Source organism: Tiliqua scincoides, chromosome 1, assembly GCF_035046505.1.
Source record: "Tiliqua scincoides isolate rTilSci1 chromosome 1, rTilSci1.hap2, whole genome shotgun sequence".
NCBI classification, from domain to species: Eukaryota; Metazoa; Chordata; class Lepidosauria; order Squamata; family Scincidae; genus Tiliqua; species Tiliqua scincoides.
In genome coordinates, this window is record NC_089821.1 from 115,953,886 (window position 1) to 115,978,783 (window position 24,898).

Below are 24,898 nucleotides of genomic sequence, written 5' to 3' on the forward strand. Positions count from 1 at the left end.
CCTAGACAGGTTCTGATAGAGTGTTGTTTTAAAAAGTGGGTCCCGGTGCTAATAAATTTTGGGAACCACTCATCTAACAGACAGCATGAGTGCCTCTTACAGGCTGGTACACCTTTCTTGTATCAGAATAGAGAATAAGAACTGTGACAATATCAGGCATCCCTGATGTGTGTAAAGCCTTAACCTGCTGAATATAGGAGAGATGCCAAATGATGTCTTGATAATTCATTTTTAAAATAAATCAAAGGTTCCACAGGACAAAATTAATTTAATTGAATAAATCAGATGTGAAAAAGTGTCCAAGGACAGATTCCCCCAAGACAAAGAACAACAAACCCTCCAAAATCCTGCCATACCAATATCTTATATAACTATTGAAAAGACTTCAATTCAGCACACATTTTATGTAGTGTTTCAAACACTAGTCCTACATTACATATAATAATTCTATTTACAAATGCACAACATCAATTTGTTAGCTCTTACAACCTTTCTATAAGTTGCACTTGCAAAGTACTATGGTGATACAATTCCAAGTTTCAAAGTCATTCAGTTTTATTAATAAAAACACTGATATTGTTCAAGACAGACATTTTCAGAGAGCAACTAAAAAGAGTATAATTTATTAATCTCCATGGACTTTAATTCCAAAGTCACTGTGGACAGAGAGGCAGTAAGGTACTTCAGTACTGGCAAATCATAGCTAGTCTCTCTAATAGGGGAAAAGTGCCTCTTCTTGTGGTCAGACAAATGATTTGTCCAACAGACACAATCTCCATATTAGGCTATTTTCCTGCATGCTGACACCACACAGGTGCAATCGCAGTACCCAACATTGAAACCAGGACCCTAAGGTTTCAAAAGATTCTCCAGCTAATCAAATAGAAGTTTCCCTGCTAAGCCAACACATCTGATCTACACATTTAGGTCCTTCTAAAAAAAACAAAAAAACACAACACTAGATACAAAGCACAATGAAAAAACAAAGCTTGTTAGCCCTAGATGAAGTATTCCTATGAGATGATTACACATTACAATCTACTTTGCTTTTGAGTTTCCTATCATTGAGAGTTTCCAGGACTATAATTTCTATTACAGATAATATTTCTCCTAACAGAAACACTACAACTCTCCTTTTGTGAGCCATCTAACTAGAGACTGTCAAATTACATAGCAGTTTGCATTGGTTTCTGAAATTGGAAACCAATTTTTTCCCTAAAGCAGTATGAACCCAATTGTTCAGACAGAAAGGAACTCAGTTCCTCACTGAAAAGCAAGGCATAGTTTTATAGTTCTAGTTTTCAGTTACTTTAATTATCAGCTTTGTCTGGAAAATAAACAAAAGCTTAATCAGTTAATGTATATGAAAGACAAGTTGATGTATCAGGCCCCTGAGGTTTGACACATAAAACTGGAGTAGTCATTGGGATTAAGGGTCACAGGAAAGATAAGGCATGAAAGCTATTATGACTCAATCACAACTACTTACTAGTTGTAATGTTACCCTGGAAACACTTGCAACTGGACCAAAACTCCTGGATCTAGAAAAGCAAAAACAAAAGCCACCCCAAAAGCAGTAACTGGTTATTTTACAGCATCTCTAATCCATACCAATCTCCAAAATACAGAATTGAGATTTTTCTTCCTCCTACTAATGCACTCTGCATTATCATAGCTGACTGTTATTTGCGAAACAATACACCTATGTTTCAATCTAACTATTCATACCCTTTTAGAAACATGTATGTTAGCTGGACATAAATCTTATCAATGCCGCTAACATAACAGAGCTAGGCCTGCCCAGCTCCTTATGAAAAGCCTGAAGATACTCCACTCAACACATCTTCAGAAAGTCTATTTCTCTCCCACTCAGCTTTGAAAGAACAGCATTTACATCTTAGGAATAGAAAGTCTCACTGCAGATTGCTAGACAAGTGGCACTGCAAACTATTCCTTCTTCCAAGAAAAACAGTAGCCAAGCCAGGTTTTGGTCAGACTGATCCCATGTAATCACTCTTGCTCAATACTTGTTGATTCCAAAGATTCTGACTCCATGTAGCTGCGGCAACTTGGGAATAAGTACACTCAAGAGGGAAACTGTGTTTAGGATGAAATGTGTTGGATCATATTTTGTGTAGAAACTTGCAAGAAAATACCTGCAGAAAAACAAAGAGAATTAATGCAAAGATTATGTTTTGGAACAGGGAAGGGGAGTCATTTATTTTAAAATGAAAGATATTAAAAACAAGAACATTTCAGTAGCAAATTGTCAAAGAGCCCAAGAGAAAAATATCACAGAAGAGCATTAGTATTACAGCTATTCCCAAATGTAAAACCATAGCAACTTAGCAAGATGACTTTTTGTGCCATGAGCCACTGAACAACTAATATAATATTCACAACAAAAGTCTTATTGTCTCTAAAGAAACCTGGTGAATATAAATGAAGAGTTTTAAGAAGGAAGCTGAAGATTCAGGGGCTGAAAACCACTTATAGTATATTATTTAATTTTACAAAATGTATAAGATCTTTTATAAGTTTGGTGGAAAGCACTGAAGCAAAGGGAAGATGTACGCAATTGTCAGAAAAATCACTGAAAGTTTGCTATTTTACTACCAGTCCAACTGAAAAAGGTGAAGAATACATCACAGATTCTTATTTGTCCAGTACTGCCCCCATTTTTTGTTACTGGGTTCACAACATGTATTGCTTGAAATGTTACTAAGGAATGTCAGTGGTTTGTTTCAAGTGCCTAAAACGCACAGCTTCCTTTACACATTGCAGTGGTTGATAGGGAAATTTTTTGTCTTCCCTTTTGCAACCAACATAGAAGTTGAGCAAACATTTCCAAATAATTTTGGCTTTGCTTGTAGTTTCCGGCCCTTATGTTTAAAAAAGAAAAATCTTCTACCTTACCATATGGAATAATGTAGTTTTGCTAAACCCCTTTAAAGCACAGACCCTTCAAGCACTCAAAATTTAACTATTTTGCTTTGTTTATTTACATTTGCTGGGCTTCTCTAGAAGGGTGCATATGATTTAAGTGAACCCTTAAGTGTACTCTTTTGACTTTAAAGTTGTTTAAGTTTCTGTACTCACACCTTGAAGTACATTTGAAGATCATTTGCAGCTTACCCTCATCACCCAGATCCTAGCAGAGGTGCTCCTGTTCAAAGCTCCAGTCAGCCTGAAACAGGAGCCCTGTAAACCTATTTGAAAATTGCTGGAAGTTAGCAACCAACCCTTTATTCATTTCACATATACAAGGCAGAAGGGTTCTGCTGAGTGGTAAAGGGCAACATCTTTGTCATCTTGAATTTCTCTTGAAACATCACCATATAGGGTAGAAAGAGAATATCTGTGGTTTCAGCTATCGGGGTGTGTGTGTGTGTCTGTTCTGGAATGGAACCCTTATGGATAAGGGGCACCACTGTAATATGCTTCAATATATCTGGGGAATTCACCCCAATTATACAGAGATGTCTAATCTATGTAGGGGTGGCTTCATTTTGCCTCCAAAGTGATAGGTAAGGGACCATCCAAATCCATTATTAGAGGAAATGCTGTATTTTGTTCCCCTTTAGAGAGATACATCTTAATAGACAGAAAGATACATGAACAACAAAATATAGCCAAAATACTCCAAATAAGTTTGTAGACTTTACTTTTTGCAACACTGATTTGACAAGTCAAATATTACTGACTTAAAATGTCCCAAGTACCGTACTGTACTGTAATAGTAGAACTTAAATACCTACAAAATTATCGGAGAGATTGTGAAGAACTTCCGTGAGGATGTAAACTGCACGCCGTAATCGAGTTGCTCCCAATGTGTCAGCAGTCTTGCTTTACCTTGGTCAGGTGTTTCAAATGGTGTTCCTTTTACTGCATGTAAGAACACATACATTCCCTGGAAGAAAAAAAATATTTATTACTACTGCATACAGAAACTATAGCAATAACTTTCACTTTCTTCTGGTTAGGGACCAGAGCATGGACGAAAGTAAAAAACGGATGAATGTCAAAGCATAGCCTTATTTAGCTTGCAAATTTATTTTTGGCCAGAGAAAAACTTAACTATATAACACATGCAAATGTGCATGAAACCCAAATAGAAAAAAGAAAAACATATATAAGAACATTGACAAATGTCATGGATGGTCAGATGAAATCAGACAAAAGAGGAAGGCATGTGCATGAAATTTTAAATGTAGTTATAATTGCAAATGGCTGAAAGAGCGAAGTGATGAAAAGTTACTTGGATGAAAGTCAAGGTATGACTTTATAAAAAAGAGATCACATTACAATAAGAACTACTATTGAGATAAAAAAGGAATCTATTCTGTGAAAACCTTTTGTTCCCATCTGACCGTTTATCAAAAACATCTAGATATGCAAAACACAGAAAGATTATTCTGATTAACTGGATTGTTGCTGTAGCTCTTTCTACTCCATTCATCCAATTAAAATAAAACATAAATATAGAGAAATCTGAAGATATTTGGTAAAGAAATAGGCTGTATTTTACCAACAGAGAAACTGCAGTCTTGAAACTCTTGAGTTTCAAGGCTGCTTAAGTCTTAAATGAACTCACTGGGTATTGCTTCTCAATAAGCTTCACGTAGGATTGTCTTGCAAACTACATCCAAGTAGTTAAATTCACACCCTGATCCTTGACTCAATTAACTAAAGTAAACTGATTTAAAGGTAAGTTTTAGTGTCACAGAAATAGGGACAGGGAGAGTGCAATCATACGCATGTCTCATCAGAAATAAATCCTATTGGGTTCAGTGGGGTTTCCTTTCAGGAAAGTTTTCATAGGATTGCAGCCTAATTAGCCTTATAACCAACAGGGCAGAATGCAATTGTGTTACATCCTATTCCTTTAGTTCAACACAGATGAAGAGCCAAGTGTACACCCTCACTAGTTCTAAAAGTCAGTTACATCCTCCCTTTAATTTTGACATTGGTTGCATATAAAATGGACTAAACACTAGATTGTTCTGACAATTTTTAAGATCATACTGGTTTTCCAAGAGAGCTCCTGCAACATCATCCTAGTAGCTGCACGTGCACAAATACCACCCACTTTTTGCAGGCCAACAATGCCAGGCCCCAACCATGACATTTCTGCAGTGGCTCCTCTGCATGAAACACTGTTCTTCAGCTATTATTATTGGTTCCTACTTTCTCATTGTCAGAAAGGCCCTATTGGGGCCTTGCACTGCCAGAACTGTTCCAGCAGTGCAAGGTCCTTTACAACCTTTGCAAAACGTGACACCATGTTTTAAGTAGTCAGGTACCACTACAAGTGGTGAGCAGCTGTGGCCATGTGCCAGAGATCTTGCAATGACTCCCAGCGTATGGGGGGTGGTGGTCGAACCCAATTCAAAGACAGGAAAGTATCTGAATATTACTTGTATGCTTAACAGTGGTGTTGTATTTGCAATGTTAAGAATTTGTAGATTTTGACACCAAGCCTGTAGTAACTAAAGAAAAAAAAAATCAGAACTCCCCCATATGTAGATAACTACTTGAGCACTTCTGCTTTGTTTACAGCTCAGTTCCATTCACATCTATTCTAAGAAAGTCCATTGAATTTTATGAGACCTGCTCCCATATTAGCATACATAGGCTTAAAGTCTGAAAAAGAATGCTATCTTAGGGTAAACTAAAAAAATTAGTTTTAACTGTCATTTGACCTTCAAATCCTACCACAGAGATTAATTGTATCACATAATCTCTAATCAGCCTCCAAATTCCTTTCCTCTAGAGAAGCGTTTTTCATCCCTTTTCATCTCATGGCACACTGACAAGGCACTAAAATGGTCAAGGTACACTATCAGTTTTTGATAAGTGGCGAGGCTCACTGAGCTGCCAGTTGGGGGCTCCCACCCCCCACTGGCCCTACTAATAAATGACCCTCCCTCAAACTCCCACAGCACACCTGCAGACCATTTGTGGCACACCAATGTGCCATGGCATACTCGTTGAAAATCACTGTTTTAGAGTGAAGATGGAGACCAAGCAACCTGAAAATCACACAAATTTATTTTCTCCAACCCGTTTAGACCTATCCATTGCTCACATCCATATTTCATGGTGCTGCTTCTCACAACTTCCAGCAGGAAATGAAAGGCAACAGTTTTTTTCTGATTGGAGGGGCACCTACCAGGTGAGATGGGGCAACTTATGTACTGCTTCCAATCTGACCAGTACTGACCAACTGCCAGTTCCAAGCAATTCTGCCAAGGAAGCAGTGCTAGAGAACTCAAACACTCTGCTGTGCTCTGCTTATTTTTTTAGCCAGCAGAAATAACCCAACTTACTCCTGTATCATCACAGAAGCCTCCCATTCCTTAATAGGAGGGGTGCCCACAAACTGAATGAGAAATGGCTCACTGTCCAGTTTTTAAACAGATAGTACTGCTCCCCTGGGCTTGAGGAAAAGGGTTGGTGCTCTAAAAACAGTGCACAACATGCTTCTTTTCATTTCTTTCAAAGTATGAGGGATGAGCCCAGAGGCCTCTGGGCTCCCACACTTGCCAATGGGAGGGCTATCTTGCCAATGGGAGGAAGTGGCCCAAGAGGTTCTCTAATTGGAAGCTCCAGACTCTTCCTGGCCAGGCTGCTGGTTTCCAAGCAGCTTGCTTCGGAAGGATCCAATCCCAGAGGTTAAAGGCCCACTTCTACTTGAAAGGTCTGAAAAGAGTACTTACAAAATTGTGAATGACATTGGTTAAGGTCCATGCCACTGGAACACTGAAGAAAGGAATGCTGAGCAAGACAATGTGAAGCAAGCCAACTCCAAGAGCATAGGTGAGCCACATTCCTCGACTGTTCATTACCCTCGTGTTGGGATTCACTTCGCTGTGGGCAACCCCGACATTCATCTTTTATTCTAAAAAGTAATATTGCAGAAGAAAAAAGATGAAGGAGAGTATACTTCTCAGGCATTCAACATACTCTACATACCATTCTCACTATGACAGTGGTAATATCATAAGAAAAACTGTGCAGGATCAGGCCAAAAATTCATCTAGTCCTGCATTCTGTTTCCCACAGTACTTTCCGACACTCATTATATGTAGCCTGCTAAGTTGCTAAAGAAGTTTTGTGCAAAACTTAAATGCAAAAGTCACTGTAAATTCTTACTTCAAAACTTCTGGTTTGATCTTATTGTGCTTCAAAGTTACATATAGCCACAGTGTCTTCCTTTTTACAAGGAGACCAATCCCTGCCTGCTAGCAACATTTGTGGTTCAGCCTGTAGGAAATGTTTTGAGATGAAAGACACTTTACAGTTTCAACAAACTAATAATTTTTTTTAACTTGCCTTCAAGCAAGTAAAAACACTAAAGAAAAAAGTGAAATGCAGTTAACACTGCTACAGAAGTGAGAGAGGCTTTGCAATCATGTGTTGGGTATTACTTTTCCTTTTAGCAACCGTGGCACAGTTAATAAAAGCAAAGCCAAAAAAGCTTAATTTTATGATGATAATTTTTTCTTCCGTACTAGGAAAAAGCAGCTTCACAACACTATGTAAAGTAGTCAAGCACAAAATGCTAACAGCAGGTTAACTCCACCTAAGCATCAGTCTTCAAAGCCACAGGCTGACTTGAAGCTATGTGTGCATTTTAAAACATTTTGACATACAATCCTTTACAAAGAGTCCACGCACACGCGCATGCGCACGCGCACACACAGATTTTAAAAATGAAGAGCAGCAGCTACCCAGTAGAGAGTATTACCACATCAGTTTTTTATTTGTGGTGGAAAAAAACAAGTGGAAATGCATCAATAAAAAGAAGACTTCTGTTTCATTAACAATAGGATGAAGAGCTATGCAACTCAAAAAAGACACCCCGCTAATTCCCTAAGGATTGGCACAACTGATCTTAACAAGATATTACATTACTTTTGAGATTAAGCACAAAACACAGGCTAACAGTGCAATCTTATGCATGCCTACTCACAAATAAGACCCACTGACTTAAATGGTACTCCCATTTAAGGTAAATTTGGATAGGATTGCAACATGTTTCCACACAATTAGCCCAGTCACTCACCCCCCTATTATCTACTGGTTAAAAATACAAGCCTGGTAAATGATGGCTCACTGAAAACCATGAGCATCGTTCATTCACCCATTTTACTGAACCAAATTAGAATGTCTTTTAACATACCTTTCCAGCTCTAAACACATTGTAAAGCAGCAATTGCAATCAAAATCACAGGGCATGATCCACAAGACAAACAAGTATAGTTTATAAACTGTATTAGTGCAATGTAAAGCGTCCTTATTTGTAATCTAGTCACTAGCTCACTCACATCAGTGAAGTTAAAGCTACCCTTTTTGTTCCTAGTCATACATAAAAAGGTACATGATCAATACAGGTGTGATTTTTTGGTGATAATGAAATAAAGACACAGAACACCACTTTCTACACTTTTCATTTCTGTAAAAGAAACAAAACAAAACACCCCCCCCCCCCGGCAAAAAAAGACATTGGGAAATCTGCAAAAAAAAAAACACCAATAAATTAATAATGGACTGGTGGGTGTGTGGGTGATGACTGTGGTTGCATGCACTGACTTTTTTTTGTTGGCAACCTTCAGTCTCGAAAGACTATGGTATTGCGCTCTGAAAGGTGGTTCTGGAACAGTGTCTAGTGTGGCCGAAAAGGCCAATTTGGGAGTGACAATCCCTTCCACACCAGGAGCAAGTGCAGTCTGTCCCTGGTCTGTCTCCCTGGCTATGGGCGTTCCTTCTTTACCTCTTAGCCTCAGACTGTTGGCCAAGTGTCTCTTCAAACTGGGAAAGGCCATGCTGCACAGCCTGCCTCCAAGCGGGCTGTTCAGAGGCCAGGGTTTCCCACCTGTTGAGGTCCACTCCTAAGGCCTTCAGATCCCTCTTGCAGATGTCCTTGTATCGCAGCTGTGGTCTACCTGTAGGGCGCTTTCCTTGCACGAGTTCTCCATAGAGGAGATCCTTTTGGATCCAGCCATCATCCATTCTCACGACATGACCGAGCCAACACAGGCGTCTATGTTTCAGCATGCATACTGTTCAGCATGCATATCTTTGTTTCAGCATGCATACATGCTAGGGATTCCAGCATGTTCCAGGACTGTGTTGTTTGGAACTTTGTCCTGCCAGGTGATGCTGAGGATGCGTCGGAGGCAGCGCATGTGGAAATCGTTCAGTTTCCTCTCCTGTTGTGAGCGAAGAGTGTAATGCGCTGACACTATACCACCTATATCACTGAGTATACTTTTAAAGTGATTATAATTAATTATTTTATAATTTACAAAAATGCACCCTTGCAATAAAAACACTTAACAGCTGTATGTTTCTCCCTTGGGGACAAAACAAAACCAGTGAAAAAATACACATGTAAGAACACCTGTCACAATCATGTTTCTGTGTGCTCCACAGGCACCAAACTGATTTATTGGCAAGTATTTCAGTACAGCACAAGTCATTTGTAGACCACATCCAAACGCTGAAGGGAGCTCCCCAATCCTTTTAACCCTGCGCCCGCATACTTCAACAGGCCCTCAGGAACACTGCAGCCTGCAACAGGGTCTAACGAAGTCAGGCTGCAATCCTATCCTTTCCTGGGAGTCAGCGCCACCGAATCTAGTGGGACTTACCCCTGAGTAGACAAGCGTAGGATTGGGCTCTCACAGCCCACGTTCTGCATGCCTACCCAGAAGTAAGCCCCATCATAGTCCATGGGAGTTACTCCCAGGAAAGCGTGGCCAGGACTGCAGCCTCCCAAGTCGAGGAGCAGAACAGAGAACGCCTCTCTCCCTTCGCCGCAGTTCAAACGCCGCTCACTGCAATTAAGAAAGCTGCACGCAAGCACAGCCTGAGCTACTCTTGGGACCTGCGAGTGGCTCCCCTCCCGCCTGCTTCGGGCTCGGGGTTGTGCACCGTGTCTGGGACGAGCACAGCCTGAGCCACAAGCGTGGGGGACTGGCGGCGGCAGCCGCCCCCCTTGGTCTCGTCAGGCCCCCAGGGGCGTGCAGAGCCTCCCCACCGGAGTCCTTCGGAAAGCAACGCGTGGGTGCCTCCCGCGGCGGCGGCGCTTTCCGAAGGACTGCGGTGGGGAGGCTCTGCCGCCCCTGGTCAGCGGGAGCCTCCGCCCAAGGAGAAGAGCAGCGGGGCAGAGGAAGGGCGGCGAGGCCTCCGCGCCTGCCTGAGAGAACCTGCAAGGGCTGCGAGCCCCGCACTGCCTCCGAAGGATGCGGCCGCCCTTGTGGCGCACCAGTTGCGCGGGCACGCCGAGCCTGCCTCGCCTCTCCCCGCGCGCGCACACAGCCGCCGTCGCCCGCCCGCGGCGGCCTCACTAACCGGGACGAGGTCTTCCTCCCGGGCCCGGCTCGCTCCCAAGGCTTCGGCTGGGGCTTCAGCCGTACGCCGCGGCCGAACGCTTTGCTTCGAGCGGGCGCAGCAGGCGATTGGCCGGCGCCGGCCCCGCCCACTGCTCGCGCCTGCTGCTGCTCCTCCTCCGTGCGGCTCAGGGAAGCAGCGCGTGGGCTGGAACGCCGCGACCCTCCGGCGGCAGAGCAGAGCGAGTTGCGCATCAAAGGACCGCGGGCGCGGGCTGCTGGGCAGCCTCGAAGCAGGTAGCAGTGGCTGAGGCGGCGCTCCCTCCCGCAGGGCTCGGCCCACGAGTGCCAGCCGAGTCACGTGCAGAGCTGCAGGGCGCGCTGGGCCTCGCGGGGGGGGGCGAGTAAACAAAGTGGCTGAGCGAGCCCGGGCCGTCTGCTCAGAAGGGAGCGCGCTGGGACTGCGCTCCTGGCCACACGTACCTGGGAGTGAGCCCCATGGGCTTGCTTCTGAGTAGACACGCAGAGGACGGGGCTCTGAGGCCGCAGTACTATCCCACTTACTTGGGAGTGAGCCCCATTGGCTAGAATGGGACTGACTTCTGAGTAGACACGCAGAAGCCTGGGCTCTAAGGCCGCAATCTATCCACACTTTCCTGGGAGTGAGCCCCATTGACTATAAGGGGACTGACTTCTGAGTAGACATGCATAGGATGTGGGCGTTACTGCCTAGTCAGTACTGTGTGTGTTTGATGGCAGCAGTGCCAGATGTGGAGATCCCGCCATTTGGAGCCTTGTGTGGGATGCAGGGCAGCCATGCACCTGCTCTCCTTTTGCTTTGACTCTACTGAAGGCTCAGTTATATTTTGGTTTTCATTATTTTACACAAGTTACAAGCCATTGGCATTCTACATCTGAGGATCTGAGTGACTCTTGGCCACAAAAATATGCTGCCATCAATTAGGCCTTATTCAAAACAGAACAAGCTTCTTCACCTTATTTTCTTCACCACTCAATCATGAACAGTTTCCCCTTGTGGATTGCAATTCATTGGATGTGGTTTTTATCTGCTGATGATCTTTTTTTTTTTTTTTACACTGCAAAACTCCAAGCCAGGTAATATTCTAGTTGGGTGGAGTGTAACATACAGTATGCACACTTACAAGAGCTGTTGAGCTTTGAAGAGTATACTTTGGAATAAAATGTTTCCAGACTTTTCTGGTCAGTCTCGGGGCCCAATCCTATCCAACTTTCCAGTACTAGTGCAGCCACAGAGCTGTCCTGAAGAAAGGGAACAAATGCCCTCTTACTTGGAGGAGAAGGCCTTCATGACTGTTCCTCTACAGCAGGATGCAGTGCATGCCTTGCTGGCATGGCTGCACCAGCACTAAAATTGAATAGGATTTGGCCTTGGTGCTTAATTTTGTAGCGTAGCTGAGTGAGGTAGGAGATTTTCTCAACCTGATGCTGTGGTACATCTGATCCCAGTGAAATCAGTGGACTCAGATGCTCCCATTGTCTCTGAAACTGCAATCTTGTGTAAGTTCTTTTGAACACAGTGGGACTTACTTCTGAGGAAACATGCATTAGATGGGGCTGCATGTGATTTGTATACAAGTAGCACTCGTACCAGTGCTTGAGTGCTGATCTGCTCCTAATTCTCTTGCAGCCAGTACCCTGTCATGCTACCAAGAACTGGGGTGACCCACCTGTACAGTTACATTTCAGAACAGTTCAACCTTGTATAGGTACAGTGTAGGCAGCGAGGGAGCATGGTCTAGAACAGTGGGAATTTGTATCCTGTCCACAGTCCCGGGATTGAGATAGTTCCTTGCACTTCTGCAAGGTTGTACTGGAAAACTGAGTGAAAACTCAAGACTAATACTACCCCACAGTACAGTGTGTGCACATTTCTTTGTCAAAAATGGAAGTGCTGGGAAAATGAACACAATGCATGTCTACTATCTTCCCATAGTTTCATGAATGCCTCTCAACAGGAAGTCCCCCAGTAACCATCTGAAACCATGAAACAACCTTATGGAATTATATCCTGTTGTAGTCAGTCTCTAGTTCAGTTTCATGTTAAAGATAACGCTAACACAGGCCTGTAGAATGAAGAATAGAATGACAGTAGCCAGCTTGAAAGACAAGTTTTGGCAGAGGTACAGCAGGAATGCAGCAGAGTGCTTCTTAACTGGAGTGAAGAATTGACTGCAAAATGACTGCCTTACAGCCCAATCCTATGCTTGTCTACTCAGAAGTAAGCCCCATTAGATCCAAGGAATCTTGGATTACTCCCAGGAAAGTATGGATAGGATTGGGCTGTCAGCTAACATCTCATACCATCAGATGCTGCTGTGTGGGACAGAAGAGAATGGCTAAATAGTAGGCTATGGAATGAGGGAGTCTGTGTCTCAAGTTTGATTCTAGCATCAATTTCAATTTAAGCTGGAGATGGCTGGGGCTGTTCTTTTCAAGAACAACCTCAATATGTTGCAGGGACCTCCTTAACCCAATTCTGTCAGCCCAGAGGTGTACACATTTGATCCCTGTTGTGTATATGCAACGTTCGGCAGAAATGGCTTAAAGCTGTATTGGTAAAGAATTTATTTATTTATTTATTTTGTGATTGTATCAACACCACCGGATCATATTAACAAAAAAGAAACCCCAATTGTGTATATTGTTCTGTGAAATCTGTGGCTGAAATTTGCCAGTTGTGAAATTTGGATTGAACACACAACTTTTGCAATTGGGGAAATTGATTGAATATTCCAAATGCTTTACTAGAAGTTTCAATAGAAATTTCACTTTTCTTAAGTCTGTTCTATTCAATTGAGGTTGCAACCCTCTGTAGGGTTAAGCACATCTACATCAGTGGATTTAAATAAGTTTAAGTGCATCTAATTCTAAGATTGAGCTACATACAGTCAGTCAGTCATTACACTGACTTGCAAAAAGAAGTGTCTGCAACAAACTGGAGAGAGGTGAAAAGCGGTGTGCCCCAAGGATCTGTCCTGGGACCGGTGCTTTTCAACCTCTTCATAAATGACCTGGAGACGGGTGAGCAGTGAGGTGGCTAAATGTGCAGACGACACCAAACTTTTCCGAGTGGTGAAGACCAGAAGTGATTGTGAGAAGCTCCAGAAAGATCTTTCCAGACTGGCAGAATGGGCAGCAAAATGGCAGATGCGCTTCAATGTCAGTAAGTGTAAAGTCATGCACATTGGGGCAAAAAATCAAAACTTTAGATATAGGCTGATGGGTTCTGAGCTGTCAGTGACAGATCAGGAGAGAGATCTTGGGGTGGTGGTGGACAGGTCGATGAAAGTGTCGACCCAGTGTGCGGCGGCAGTGAAGAAGGCCAATTCTATGCTTGGGATCATTAGGAAGGGTATTGAGAACAAAACAGCTAGTATTATAATGCCGTTGTACAAATCGATGGTAAGGCCACACCTGGAGTATTGTGTCCAGTTCTGGTCGCCGCATCTCAAAAAAGACATAGTGGAAATGGAAAAGGTGCAAAAGAGAGCGACTAAGATGATAACGGGGCTGGGGCACCTTCCTTATGAGGAAAGGCTATGGTGTTTGGGCCTCTTCAGCCTAGAAAAGAGACGCCTGAGTGGGGACATGATTGAGACATACAAAATTATGCAGGGGATGGACAGAGTGGATAGGGAGATGCTCTTTACGCTCTAACATAATACCAGAACCAGGGGACATTCACTAAAATTGAGTGTTGGGCGGGTTAGGACAGACAAAAGGAAATATTTCTTTACTCAGCGTGTGGTTGGTTTTTGGAACTCCTTGCCACAGGATGTGGTGCTGGCGTCTACCCTAGACGCCTTTAAAAGGGATTTGGACAAGTTTCTGGAGGAAAAATCCATTACGAGTTACAAGCCGTGATGTGTATGCGCAACCTCCTGATTTTAGAAATGGGGTATGTCAGAATGCCAGATGCAAGGGAGGGCACCAGGATGAGGTCTCTTGTTATCTGGTGTGCTCCCTGGGGCATTTGGTGGGCCACTGTGAGATACAGGAAGCTGGACTAGATGGGCCTATGGCCTGATCCAGCAGGGCTGTTCTTATGTTCTTACTGTTATAGGATACACCTGCCTCCCTGCCCTAGTTCTGTGTAAAGGAGGGTCTAAGACTGGCCATGTGTTATCCTCCTTCCCCAGTACTATAGAAAAGAAAATTGAAAACAGCAGAATAATTTGTAAGGAGGAATGAAATAAAGTTGATTTTGTCATAAGCAGAAAACTATGCTTGATAAGCAATTATGGTGATAACCTCATAACACTGCTAAAATTCTGCCTTGATTAGGATGCCCTTCTGTAAAATATTGTTATAAATCCTAATTCAGATGGGGGGGGTGTCTAATCTCTTTTTAAAATTTTCAGAGTACTTATAGGTGTACCCAAGGACACCCGCTGAGACCTTTTCCCCCTTTAGTAGAGTCGACATCTTTCATCTGTTCATCACAAACTGTTCATCTCCATCACAACTGTTTCATCTCCATCACAAACTGTTTTTGAAACTATGGTGAGTTTCAGAAGCAGTTGAGTGTAGAGGGTAGTTGAAGGAGAACACAGGTCAAAATCCTCATTGCTTGCATGGAGCTAATTGAATAATTCAGTGGGCTGTGGACACAGTAAAGGAAAATAGAATTCACTTTAATAATGTGTTAATAAGTTTGTTAGTTTAAGACAATTTTGAAATATAATTTTAAAAACTTATTAATGAAAGTTGAAATTTTAGAACAAAGTTTGGTTTTTTACTTTCATTATTGAGATTCAAATGGGCAGCTGTAGATGCAGATGGCACAGTACTTGCTCTCCAGCTGGCTCCACCAGGCAAACCTTAATTTGGAATTTCAAAGTATTTGATAACTGACATTTACTGTATCAATATGTTGGTTTTTATACTACACTAACTTTCTATTTAAGTACCTGTAGTCAAAAATACCCTTTTACACAGGTGACAGAAAGCAAAACAAGCATGTTTCAGATATTGGGGTTACATTTTAAAATGCAAAATTTGAATTTTGAAAGTTTCTTTTTTCTTTTTTTAGTATTTTTTTTTAAGAATCTTCCATATACAAGAAAAGGGATTAGAGCAATTCTGAGAAATATAGGACCAAACTAGATGGTATACCTGTTGTGTAACTGGAACCTCTGTGTTTGATTTTTTGAATGTAAATAGTATGCTGTGCATTGATTGGGACAGTGACGACAACAGGCTTTAATCTTTTGCCCAACAGCAGTCCCAGTCTGAGTCCTGCAAACCTCCATTCTCCATTATTGTAGTTTGCCTTGGCAACAAAGCTCCAGTTTGTGCCAATTAGAACCCCCAGTCTCTGTAACTGGAAGGCCAGAAGATTTAAAAGACTCTCCTGTTTTGGTCCCACTCTAGATTGGTTCCTCTGTGCAAATTTGCATTAGAAAAATCAAGTTTTTTGAAATTAATTGACACTTCTAGCAATTTTTTTTACCTTGGGAAGCACTTAGCAATTCCTGTATATATCTTTGTTCATATTTCTCATGTAAATGAGAATGAAGTGTATACCATACAATATTTCATTTTTAAAAATTTTAGTTCACTTACTTTTGTGGATATAGCCATTGAACTACTGTGGAATTATTGAACTAGCTTTTACTGGGTCTTGGGTTTATTCTGGTGTAGGCGTCTTGTAAATCACCATCTATGAAAAAATTTTAAAAAAATCTACACTGTGACTGCAATCTTGAAAGTAGTTTCACATTAACAATGCCTATATATAATCCCAATGTCTTTAGTCAGACTGAATACAGATAGCATAATTTGGTGCTGAAGTTCTTTAAACTAATGGGTGGGGTGTCTGGATATTATACATTTACGGTGGCAGTTTCTTTTTAAGGAACTCTTGTTTTGAGCCCTAAGCACCTTTATTTTTTTTTTAAACTTGTGAGATGTTTAAGAAGAGGCTTGTAGTCTGTCTGAGGAAAATTTGGGTAGTAATGTGTTTGTCGAGGTATACTCTGGATCATGACCTAAAATTGCTTTGCAACAGGTGTGTTTTGATAAGGTCTTTCAAACTTTTGTTTTCTCTATACTGGAAGCACAGTGCTTACTGCTTAGAAAAATTCATGTCATTCTGGTTTAGATTAGAATATAATCTAAATACTATACACCTGGAGAACTGGTAATATAGTAGCAAAGACTGAGCTGTGAATCAGGACCTCCCCAGTTTGAATCTTGCCTCTGTCATGAGGTCAGTAGGTGACCTTAGGCAAGACACTCCCCTTCAGCCCCGGCTGCAGTGTGGGAATGATGATACACATCTTACAGGGTTGTTGTAAGTATTCCATCAAGATAATTCATGTTAAACATTTGAAAACACTTCCAAATGCTAATGCACTGGGTCCCTGTCTTATAGACATCCCAATTTACAAATGGCTAAACTTGCACTTTTGGACTTGTCTTGTGTTTTCACACAGGCATGATAGAACTATTCCCATTTACATCCTTTCTAACTTCCAGACCTTATCTGGAACAGAACCAGGCTGTAAGTTGGGGGTTTTAATATAGTTAGTAAGCTTTTGTTGCTGGGACATATGTAATTTGGAAAGATAGTCTGAGGCACTACACTCCTTAAATGGGCTGCAGTTTAATCTTCAGTGCTGCAAGCCTGTGAATCTTTATTTCTTTGCTCTTAAATCTGAAATGGCATGTCTGAAGATAACTCACATGGTTTAAGTGCATAGATGCATGTCTTTGAATGGAATAGTCTGCTTCTTCCATTTAGAGCAGGGGTGCCCAAACCCCGGCCCTGGAGCCACTTGCGGCCCTCGAGGACTCCCAATCTTGCCTGCGGGGAGCCCCCAGTCTCCAGTGAGCCTGTGATCCTCCGGAGACTTGCTGGAGCCCGCGCTAGCCCGACGCAACTGCTCTCAGCGTGATGGCCAACTGTTCGACCTCTTGCGTGAGCTGTGGAACGAGGGCTCTCTCCACTGCTTGCTGTTTCACGTCTGTGATGCAGCAGTGGCAGCAAAGGAAAGGCTGGCCTTACTTTGTGCAAGGCCTTTTATAGGCCTTGAGTTATTGCAAGACCTTCATTCATTCGTACAAGTCCATCTCTAATATATTCATTTATGTAAATTTATTCAAATTTGAAATGTAAATTAATTCTTTTTTTCTCCTGCTCCTGACACAGTGTCAGAGAGATGATGGCCCTCCTGCCAAAAAGTTTGGACACCCCTGATTTAGAGCAGTCGTGATTCTTGGTGGGTCACCAAAGGGTGATGGAAAGATCAGATAATGAATTGTCTCAAGCCCTGAGACTTTTGAAAAATCAGATACTATAGCTGCTGATTACCTTGCAAAGAGCTTAGCTCCTGCAGTTTGCAAGATAGTTGCTAACTGCCCTGCAAGGAGATGAGTTCCTGCAGTTTAGAAGCATATGTAAATATAGAGAGATAAAATTTGAGGGTCTTTTTCTGGTTATTGTTACTTAATTAAATAAAAATTATTTCTTTCTAGATCTCCTTTTTTAAAAGTCTGGTAAACCTAGGTAGGTCCAGATAGAACAGTGATTTTCAATCTTTTTTGTCTTGTGGCACACTGACAAAAATTGTCTAAATTTTTGCTAAAATTGTAAAGGCACACCATCAGTTTTTTGACAATTGACAAGGCACATCATGTTGTTAGTGGGGGGCTCACATTTCCCAGTGGCTCTACTAATAAATGATCCTTCCCAAACTCTTGTGGCACACCTGCGGACCATTTGTAGGTTGAAAATGGCTGCTATAGAATGTTGTTTTAAAAAGTGGGACCTGATGCTAAAAGGTTTGGGAACCACTGACTTAGAGGATCAGACTGGTGTGTTTTAAAGTAAATTTTGAGTTATATGTTGTACAATAGAAATATATTACAGTGAAACATCACTAAATGCCTGTCACCATATTGCCTATGTTAACTCACCTCTAATAAGAGAGGAACAAAACATTAAAAAAATTAATTCAACCATATGCATATATTTTTTTTAAATTTAAGGTGGCATTCATCTTTGAGATCTGATCCTTGACGCCTAGAAATGAAACAACTGCCTGCCGAAACAGTCCGACTTCTTTCAAGTTCACAAGTGATAACATCAGTTGTGAGTGTGGTAAAAGAGCTGATAGAAAACTCTTTGGATGGCCATGCAACCAGTGTTGATGTTAAATTGGTAAGTTGTAGTAAGCAAAAGTTCAGATAAAAATATGGCTGTGAATATAATATTTCTTTGTATTGGATGAAAATGACAATGTTCTGTTTGAATTTTTAAAAAATTCTTAAAACTTAGTGAGACAACAATACAAATCAAAGTGTGGAAGGGAGGAAATGGGAAGAGGCAAAAAATTCAATTCAGTGTCCTCTGTGGCTGTTTGAATGGTAACAGTAAAGTATTTCTCCACCTCGGTAACATATATTTCACTGAAAGGTGTGTAACAGTGTAATCCTAGGCATGTTTATTCAAAAGTAATTCCCATTAAATTCAATGGGACTTAATCCCATGAAAGTACATGTAGGATTGCAGCCTAAATGACTGTGAATGGTTTTTCCTTTGCAATCTCTCCTTAACAAGACTCTTCATATGGGGCCAAAGAATGTGTGCCACTGTCTATTGCCAGCTTGATGGTGGTGAATTCTCTCAATTTTTAAAAAGACCAAGCTACGTTTATTTGGAAATAATTTTCATTGAAATGAATAAGATATAGTATTTAGGATCAAGGTATATGTCATAGAACCATAGTATCTCATTCTCTAAAAGAAAGGATTTATGAGACACGGGTACTGCCAAATGTCATCAAATTCTCTGCACACCTGTGTGTGAGTTTGGAAAGTAGGCTTTCAGTTTTTACAAGTAGGAGTGATTTGCAAGACTTCATGTGGTTTAAAAATACAACATGGAAAACAGCAACTGGGTAACCCATGATTATCTTATGGGATAGGCAGATTTATATGGAGAGAGATGGTCCTTCAGATATCTGGAGCACAAACCATTAAGGACTTTATAGGTAATAACCTGAATTGTGACCTGAAGCATATAGGTAATGAGTGCAGATGTTTTAGAGGTGTGACTTAGTCATAACCCCTGACACTTGTGGCTGTATTGTGTACTAATTGTAGCTTTTGTAAAGTCCTCAAAGCCAGCTAAAGGTAGTGTGTGTTATAGTAATCCAGCTACTGTATATTGTTTATGCCCATAAAGGTGGAATGAATGAATGAATGAGTAATTCGACCTGATTATTCACCAAGGGATTCTCACCAAGGGGTGAATAATTATGGCCAGGAAAGGACACAGCTGGTGAACTGACCTGAGCTGGTAAAAGGCAGTTCAGGTCACACCTGCCTCCTAGATATCCAGGTTTAAGGCTGGATCCAAAAATACTCCCAAACTGCAAACCTGATTGTTCAAGGGGATTGCAGCCTCAGCCAGAACAGTTTGTCAATCCAATTCCTGGTTTCAGATCCCCTCAACAATAGCACCTTAATTTCAGTTGATTCACCCTCATCGAATGTTCCATTACCAACTCTAGATTAGGACTTTCACAGCCTTTTTGGCTGATAATGAAAATGAGAGAGAGAGAGAGAGAGAGAGAGAGAGTTGAGCATCATCCGTCTGTTGTTGACACCCAACTCCAAATCCCTGAATGATATCTCCCAGAGGTTTCATGTAGATGTGAAAAAGCAGGCCTTGGGCATGTGCTTCAGCATGGGAAAGGGAGGGGGAAGAGAAAGGGTAAATAAGGGATTGAATGGAACCCTGTGGAATACCATAGGATCTGAATAAGGGTCCCCCAGCGCCATCTGCTGGAAACTGTATGCAGGAAAGATCAGAGTCACTGTAAAATGGTACCTCCAATTCCCAGCCCAGGGAAGGGTATGAATGGTTCAGAAGGGTACCATAGTCGATACTATCACAATCACTGTGATGCAAGCACCTCTGCTTCCCCTTCACTTCATTGGCTGTGATTTATGGAGCTGAGGAAAGGTGATAATATCATGACACATGTTTTGGATCACTAAACATTAATGGGGAAAAGAGCATTTAGTGTTGGCTCAAGTGATTGCTGTATAATGTCTGGGCAGAAAATCTCTTCCTGGAGAAGATTGGCCTTGTAGCCTTGAGCATGTGTGTCTGTGTTCCCTTTTCTTTATAATGGACTGATGGAATGACATGCTTGCACCATCACATTTTAAGTTTATTAAATATAATCCTTGTTGGTGAGGTGACCTTGATGCAATGGCTTACTGCAAGTAGTTGCAGTAGTGTTTGGTTGCATCAGCATTGAATGTCTTATGAATATTATTCCAGTTGTTCTTTTGGAATACCATACCATGTGTAAGCTTATGGATCTGCCCTGTTACCATATAAATATTTTGGACCTTAAAATTGTTGTGGTAATAGTCTAGGACAGAGGTTCTCAAACTGTGGGTCATGACCCACCATTGAGTGCATAAACTGAGTCATTTCCCCTTAAGGGGAGTGGCCCAGTAACAGGAAACCCAATGGCACCGCAGCAATTGCAGTGCCGCGGGGTCCTAGCAATATTTGCTTTGGGGTCCTATAGTGTCCACCAGGGTCCTGGAGGCTTGCAGCCCTTTCCATTGCTGAATGGAGGTCGCTCACACAAATCAGAAGTGAGCTCCATTCAGTAATTGAAGCTGTGCAGCTGCACAGAGGGGGCTGCGAGCCTCCAGGACCCTCATGGATGCTTCAGCAACCCCCCAGGTACACTTAAATGTAGCTGGGACCCCACAGCGCCGCAATTGCGGCAGCACTGTCAGAGCTTCCCCCCTTGATCCCATCCCACCTTCGCAGGGATTTGTGAGGTTCCCTCCTCCCTGGTAGGAGTTTGGGAACCTCTGGTCTAGGACTAGAAGGAATATTAGCTCCGCAGGAGGGCACTTACTTAGCATGCGAGAGATCCCAGGTTCATTCCCAGGGCAAAGAGAAACTGCTATCTGAAATCCTGGAGAGTTGTTGCCTGGCAATATCTGCAGTACTGAGCTAAATGGACCGATGATCTGACTTGGTGTAAGGCGGCTTCCTATGCTCTGCAAAGAACACAGTGGCCCATGATGCATTTCATGGTCATTTCTGTGAAATATCATTTTATTATTGTTTTTAAAATAGGAAAACTTTGGATTTGATAAGATTGAGGTGCGAGACAATGGTGATGGGATCAAAGCTGTTGATGTCCCCGTCATGGCAATGAAACACTACACTTCTAAAATAAGCTCTTCTGAGGATCTTGAAAACTTGACAACATATGGCTTTCGTGGTGAAGCATTGGGTTCAATTTGTTGCATATCAGAGGTAAGAGGCACGTATAATGTAAGGCAGTGGTTCTCACACATTTAGCACTGGGACCCACCTTTTAGAATGAGAATCTGTCAGGACCCACCAGAAGTGATATCATCAAGCTGGAAATTTTTTAACAATTCTAGGTTGCAATCTACCCACACTTACCCAGGAGTAAGTCCCATTGACTGTCACTGTTAAAAGAATATACATAGTAGTTTGTTAAAAGTACAGGTCTGTAACATTTTCCCCAATGCAGTCACATACCATGGTAGCATCAAGTCTACTATATTAAAAATAAAATATTGAAATGAATGGGAATCTACCTGAAATTGGCTTGTGACCCACAGTTTGAGAAACACTGATGTAAGGTTATGAGGAGTATTTGCAAATCCTTAAAATTCATGCTTATACAATCTTTAGCAATGCATGTGTCTCAAGTAAGAGTTAATTATTGTGAGAGGTGTGCTCATTTGTGCATGTTCTCTTAGTCTTCAATGCCAGTACAGGTTGAACCTACTTATCTGCGAATTTTACATCTATGAATTTGGCTCAATGGGGGGGAGGGTCCTCTCGACCCTCCCTCCCCCTGTTGAGCCACATTCTGCCCAACCTGAAGCCTTCAGAGGCAACTGGAGCTGTGGCAGTAGTGCCTTTCTAGGACCTCTGGAGAATGGAGTCTGCATGCAGCCTCCATGGGCCTCAGAAGAGCCACCAGTCCCGTCTGGAGAAGTGGCCTCTGAGGCTTTCAGAGACTTTTCTGAGACCCATGGAGGCTGCACACAGCATCCATGGGCCTCGGAAAGGCCTCTGGAGGTCCTAGAAAGGCACTTGCAGTTTTTTGGAAGTACCCTTCTAGGACCTCCTGGAGGTCGCTCTGTGACTTGTGGAGGCTGCATGCAGCCTCCATGGGCCTCAGAACAGCTCCGGATGCAACTGGAGGAAGGCTCCGGTCACGATCGGAGCTCAGTGGTGGTCCCCATGAGATTTGAGCAGTTGAATCTGTCTGAGGTTATGCCCTGTAGTCACTAGCAAATAGGACTGACAAGTGGTCTCTGTTCTTTGGTCAGATCTATAATGAAAATGCTTAGAAATTCTGACTTCTGCATGTAGGGTAGTTTTTCTCTTGCCTCCCGAAAGTTCTCACTTGCAGGGCGTTTGGGTGGCAAAAGTTCAAAAGACCTTCAACACTTGAAATATTAACTCTAGAATTTTATTTAAAATATACTCCACCTTTCTGACTCATAGGGATCCATGAGAAAGTGAGTGTTGGTATAAAACAAGCACTTAACCCATTTTTGCCCGGCCCAAAAGTGTGCACATTTGGTCCCTATTGCGTATATGCAACATTGGGCAGAAATGACTTAAAACTATAAAACATATATAAAGCAATAAAAAATACACAGCACAGCCAAAGAGGTAACAAAGGAAGCAGAAGGAATGCCCATGGGCAACTAATAATTTGATTTGACTTGAAAATGCTGTAAAACTGCTGTGATATGATTGCCTCCTGATTTCCAGTACTAAGGGAGCCAAATAAACCTTCCCGGGGGGGGGGGGGAATCCAGTCTTGGCACCTGCACTGTGAGGAGGTCCAGTCTTGTATAGATACCCATCATGCTTCAGATGGCAGACTAGGCCTGAGGTGACTACCGGTGTAAATACATTTCTATGGGAGAAGGGTGCCAGTGTCAGTTGTTCCAGAGCATCATAGTTTTGTGTTTTCTGTAGAAAAAATGTTTGCTCCAGATTCCTGTGTAACTACCATTACTGCTATTCCAGGGAATGCTTAATAGGATATTGAAAAACAGATTTTGAAAAGCACTACTTGACATGTGACTCTTTCTTCTTAGGTCCTGATTACAACGAAGACAGCTGCTGATGATTTTAGCACTCAATATGTTTTGGATAGGAGTGGTCATGTAATTTCTCAAAAACCATCTCATCTTGGGCAAGGTATAGTTATCAAAACGTATATATTTAAACTATTGGGACAAAAGCATTTTAATTTTATCAGTTAACTCCTTCACATAGTTTAAGTTTGTGCAGTTGAGTAGCATTTTAAAATTTGATAGAGATCTTAAATCCTGGTGTTCAAAACCACACACAGATATGGAAGAGTTTAACACAGAAAATCAACAACTCTTCTGTTTCTGTCTTCTGTATGATAGGTAACTTTACAAATCTAATTTAATTTACAAATCTGATAAAATTCAATCTTTCTTCAAGTTTGCTGCATTTATTATAAATACATGTAGTTCTGCTATTTCAGTCTTCTGTGTAAAATTTAACATAAGCAAGAAATTCATGTCAGAAAACTGTGGTGGGTTCACAAACTTAAAAATGATAAATATCAGTTCAAGGTGTTGATTATGGATGTTTTCTATTCTTGTGAACAGAAAATTTTTCCAAAACTAGAAATTGATCAAAGACTCATCATCAGAGAAGTGATATATTCTCTCTGGTTTGATCAGAAGCATTGTGAGTAGGAGGAAAGAAGCAGTTCAGAAGAACTGTGAGTGGGAGAAAAGTAGGAGAAAACAGTGCTATTTCACTAATAGTTGTGCATGAGTTCACATGGTTGTAGTGTAGGTAGGTTCTAGAAAAGTTATCGTTTTCTCTTGCACAATGTGAGACACATCTGTGGGTTTAGTTTTGCTTTTCATCCAGCCTCCAAGGCTTATGGAGTAAGCCACCATGGAGGCTGGATTCAGCCTCTGTGTGCTGGTGCACCTCTGTGTGCCGATGCGGCTTACTCCCGAGGAGGTGCAAATGTGCTTTATGGCACATTTGCAACTCTCCTGGGCCACGCCAGCCCATGGGCACCTCTGGATTGCGCCCTCCGGCAGTTAAGTGCCTAGGTTAACATTAAATATATGTTTAATCTCCCATTGAAATATTGGGATCTTGTGCATAACTTTTACTGACTTGTGCCATGTGCAATTGGAATTTTCCTATCTTCAAATAGACCTGTCCTCTTTCTGTATCCACCCAAATTTTAAGTGGAGTCACACAGCTGTCTTTTTCCTATGGTTTGGTTTATGAATGGCAATTCGTTGCTTCAACAAATGTAAAAAATATCCATCATTGCATATGGATGAGTTTAGCACTTTAATGGGTAATCTGAATTCACTCTTGGATTATACAATTTCTAAACATTATTTCCTTCTGCAGTCATTACAAGAAAGTACAGGCGCATCTCTGCATCCGCGGGCGTTCCATTCCAGAAGCA

At 41.9% G+C, this 24,898-nt stretch overlaps 2 protein-coding genes across 7 annotated transcripts in view; one reads left to right on the top strand and one right to left on the bottom strand.

The window, feature by feature from the left end:
• Window positions 1-248: 248 nt before the first annotated feature.
• ORMDL1 (ORMDL sphingolipid biosynthesis regulator 1) lies at window positions 249-10,445 on the bottom strand. The gene is made up of 4 exons (XM_066635456.1): window positions 10,360-10,445; window positions 6,720-6,901; window positions 3,759-3,910; window positions 249-2,156 (listed from the first exon to the last, which is right to left on the bottom strand). The coding sequence occupies exons 2-4, from the start codon at window positions 6,891-6,893 to the stop codon at window positions 2,021-2,023; spliced, it is 462 nt and encodes a 153-aa protein (XP_066491553.1). The 5' UTR covers window positions 6,894-6,901; window positions 10,360-10,445; the 3' UTR covers window positions 249-2,020.
• An 89-nt stretch (window positions 10,446-10,534) lies between these two features.
• PMS1 (PMS1 homolog 1, mismatch repair system component) overlaps window positions 10,535-24,898 on the top strand; it is a 59,464-nt gene continuing 45,100 nt past the window's right edge. For 5 of the 6 annotated variants that reach the window (XR_010794801.1, XM_066635466.1, XM_066635496.1 and 2 more), the window contains exons 1-4: window positions 10,535-10,634; window positions 18,372-18,543; window positions 21,499-21,681; window positions 23,520-23,622. Coding sequence is in view for 5 of the 6 variants with exons in the window: in XM_066635466.1 (XP_066491563.1) it covers window positions 18,412-18,543; window positions 21,499-21,681; window positions 23,520-23,622 (418 nt within the window). In the remaining variant the exon portion in view is untranslated. Of the gene's footprint in view, window positions 10,635-14,806; window positions 14,883-18,371; window positions 18,544-21,498; window positions 21,682-23,519; window positions 23,623-24,898 lie in introns of those variants that run through there. The other variant, XM_066635475.1, reaches the window with a different exon arrangement.

Bases quoted from the DNA above. Each gene is read 5' to 3' on its own strand.
- ORMDL1 (XM_066635456.1), bottom strand. From the start codon at position 6,893: ATGAATGTCGGGGTTGCCCACAGCGAAGTGAATCCCAACACGAGGGTA. The intron at 3,911-6,719 runs GTAAGTACTCTT...TTTTTCTTCCAG, and splicing joins CCAATGTCATTCACAATTTT to GGAATGTATGTGTTCTTACA. The intron at 2,157-3,758 runs GTAGGTATTTAA...GTTTTTCTGCAG, and splicing joins ACAATCTCTCCGATAATTTT to GTATTTTCTTGCAAGTTTCT.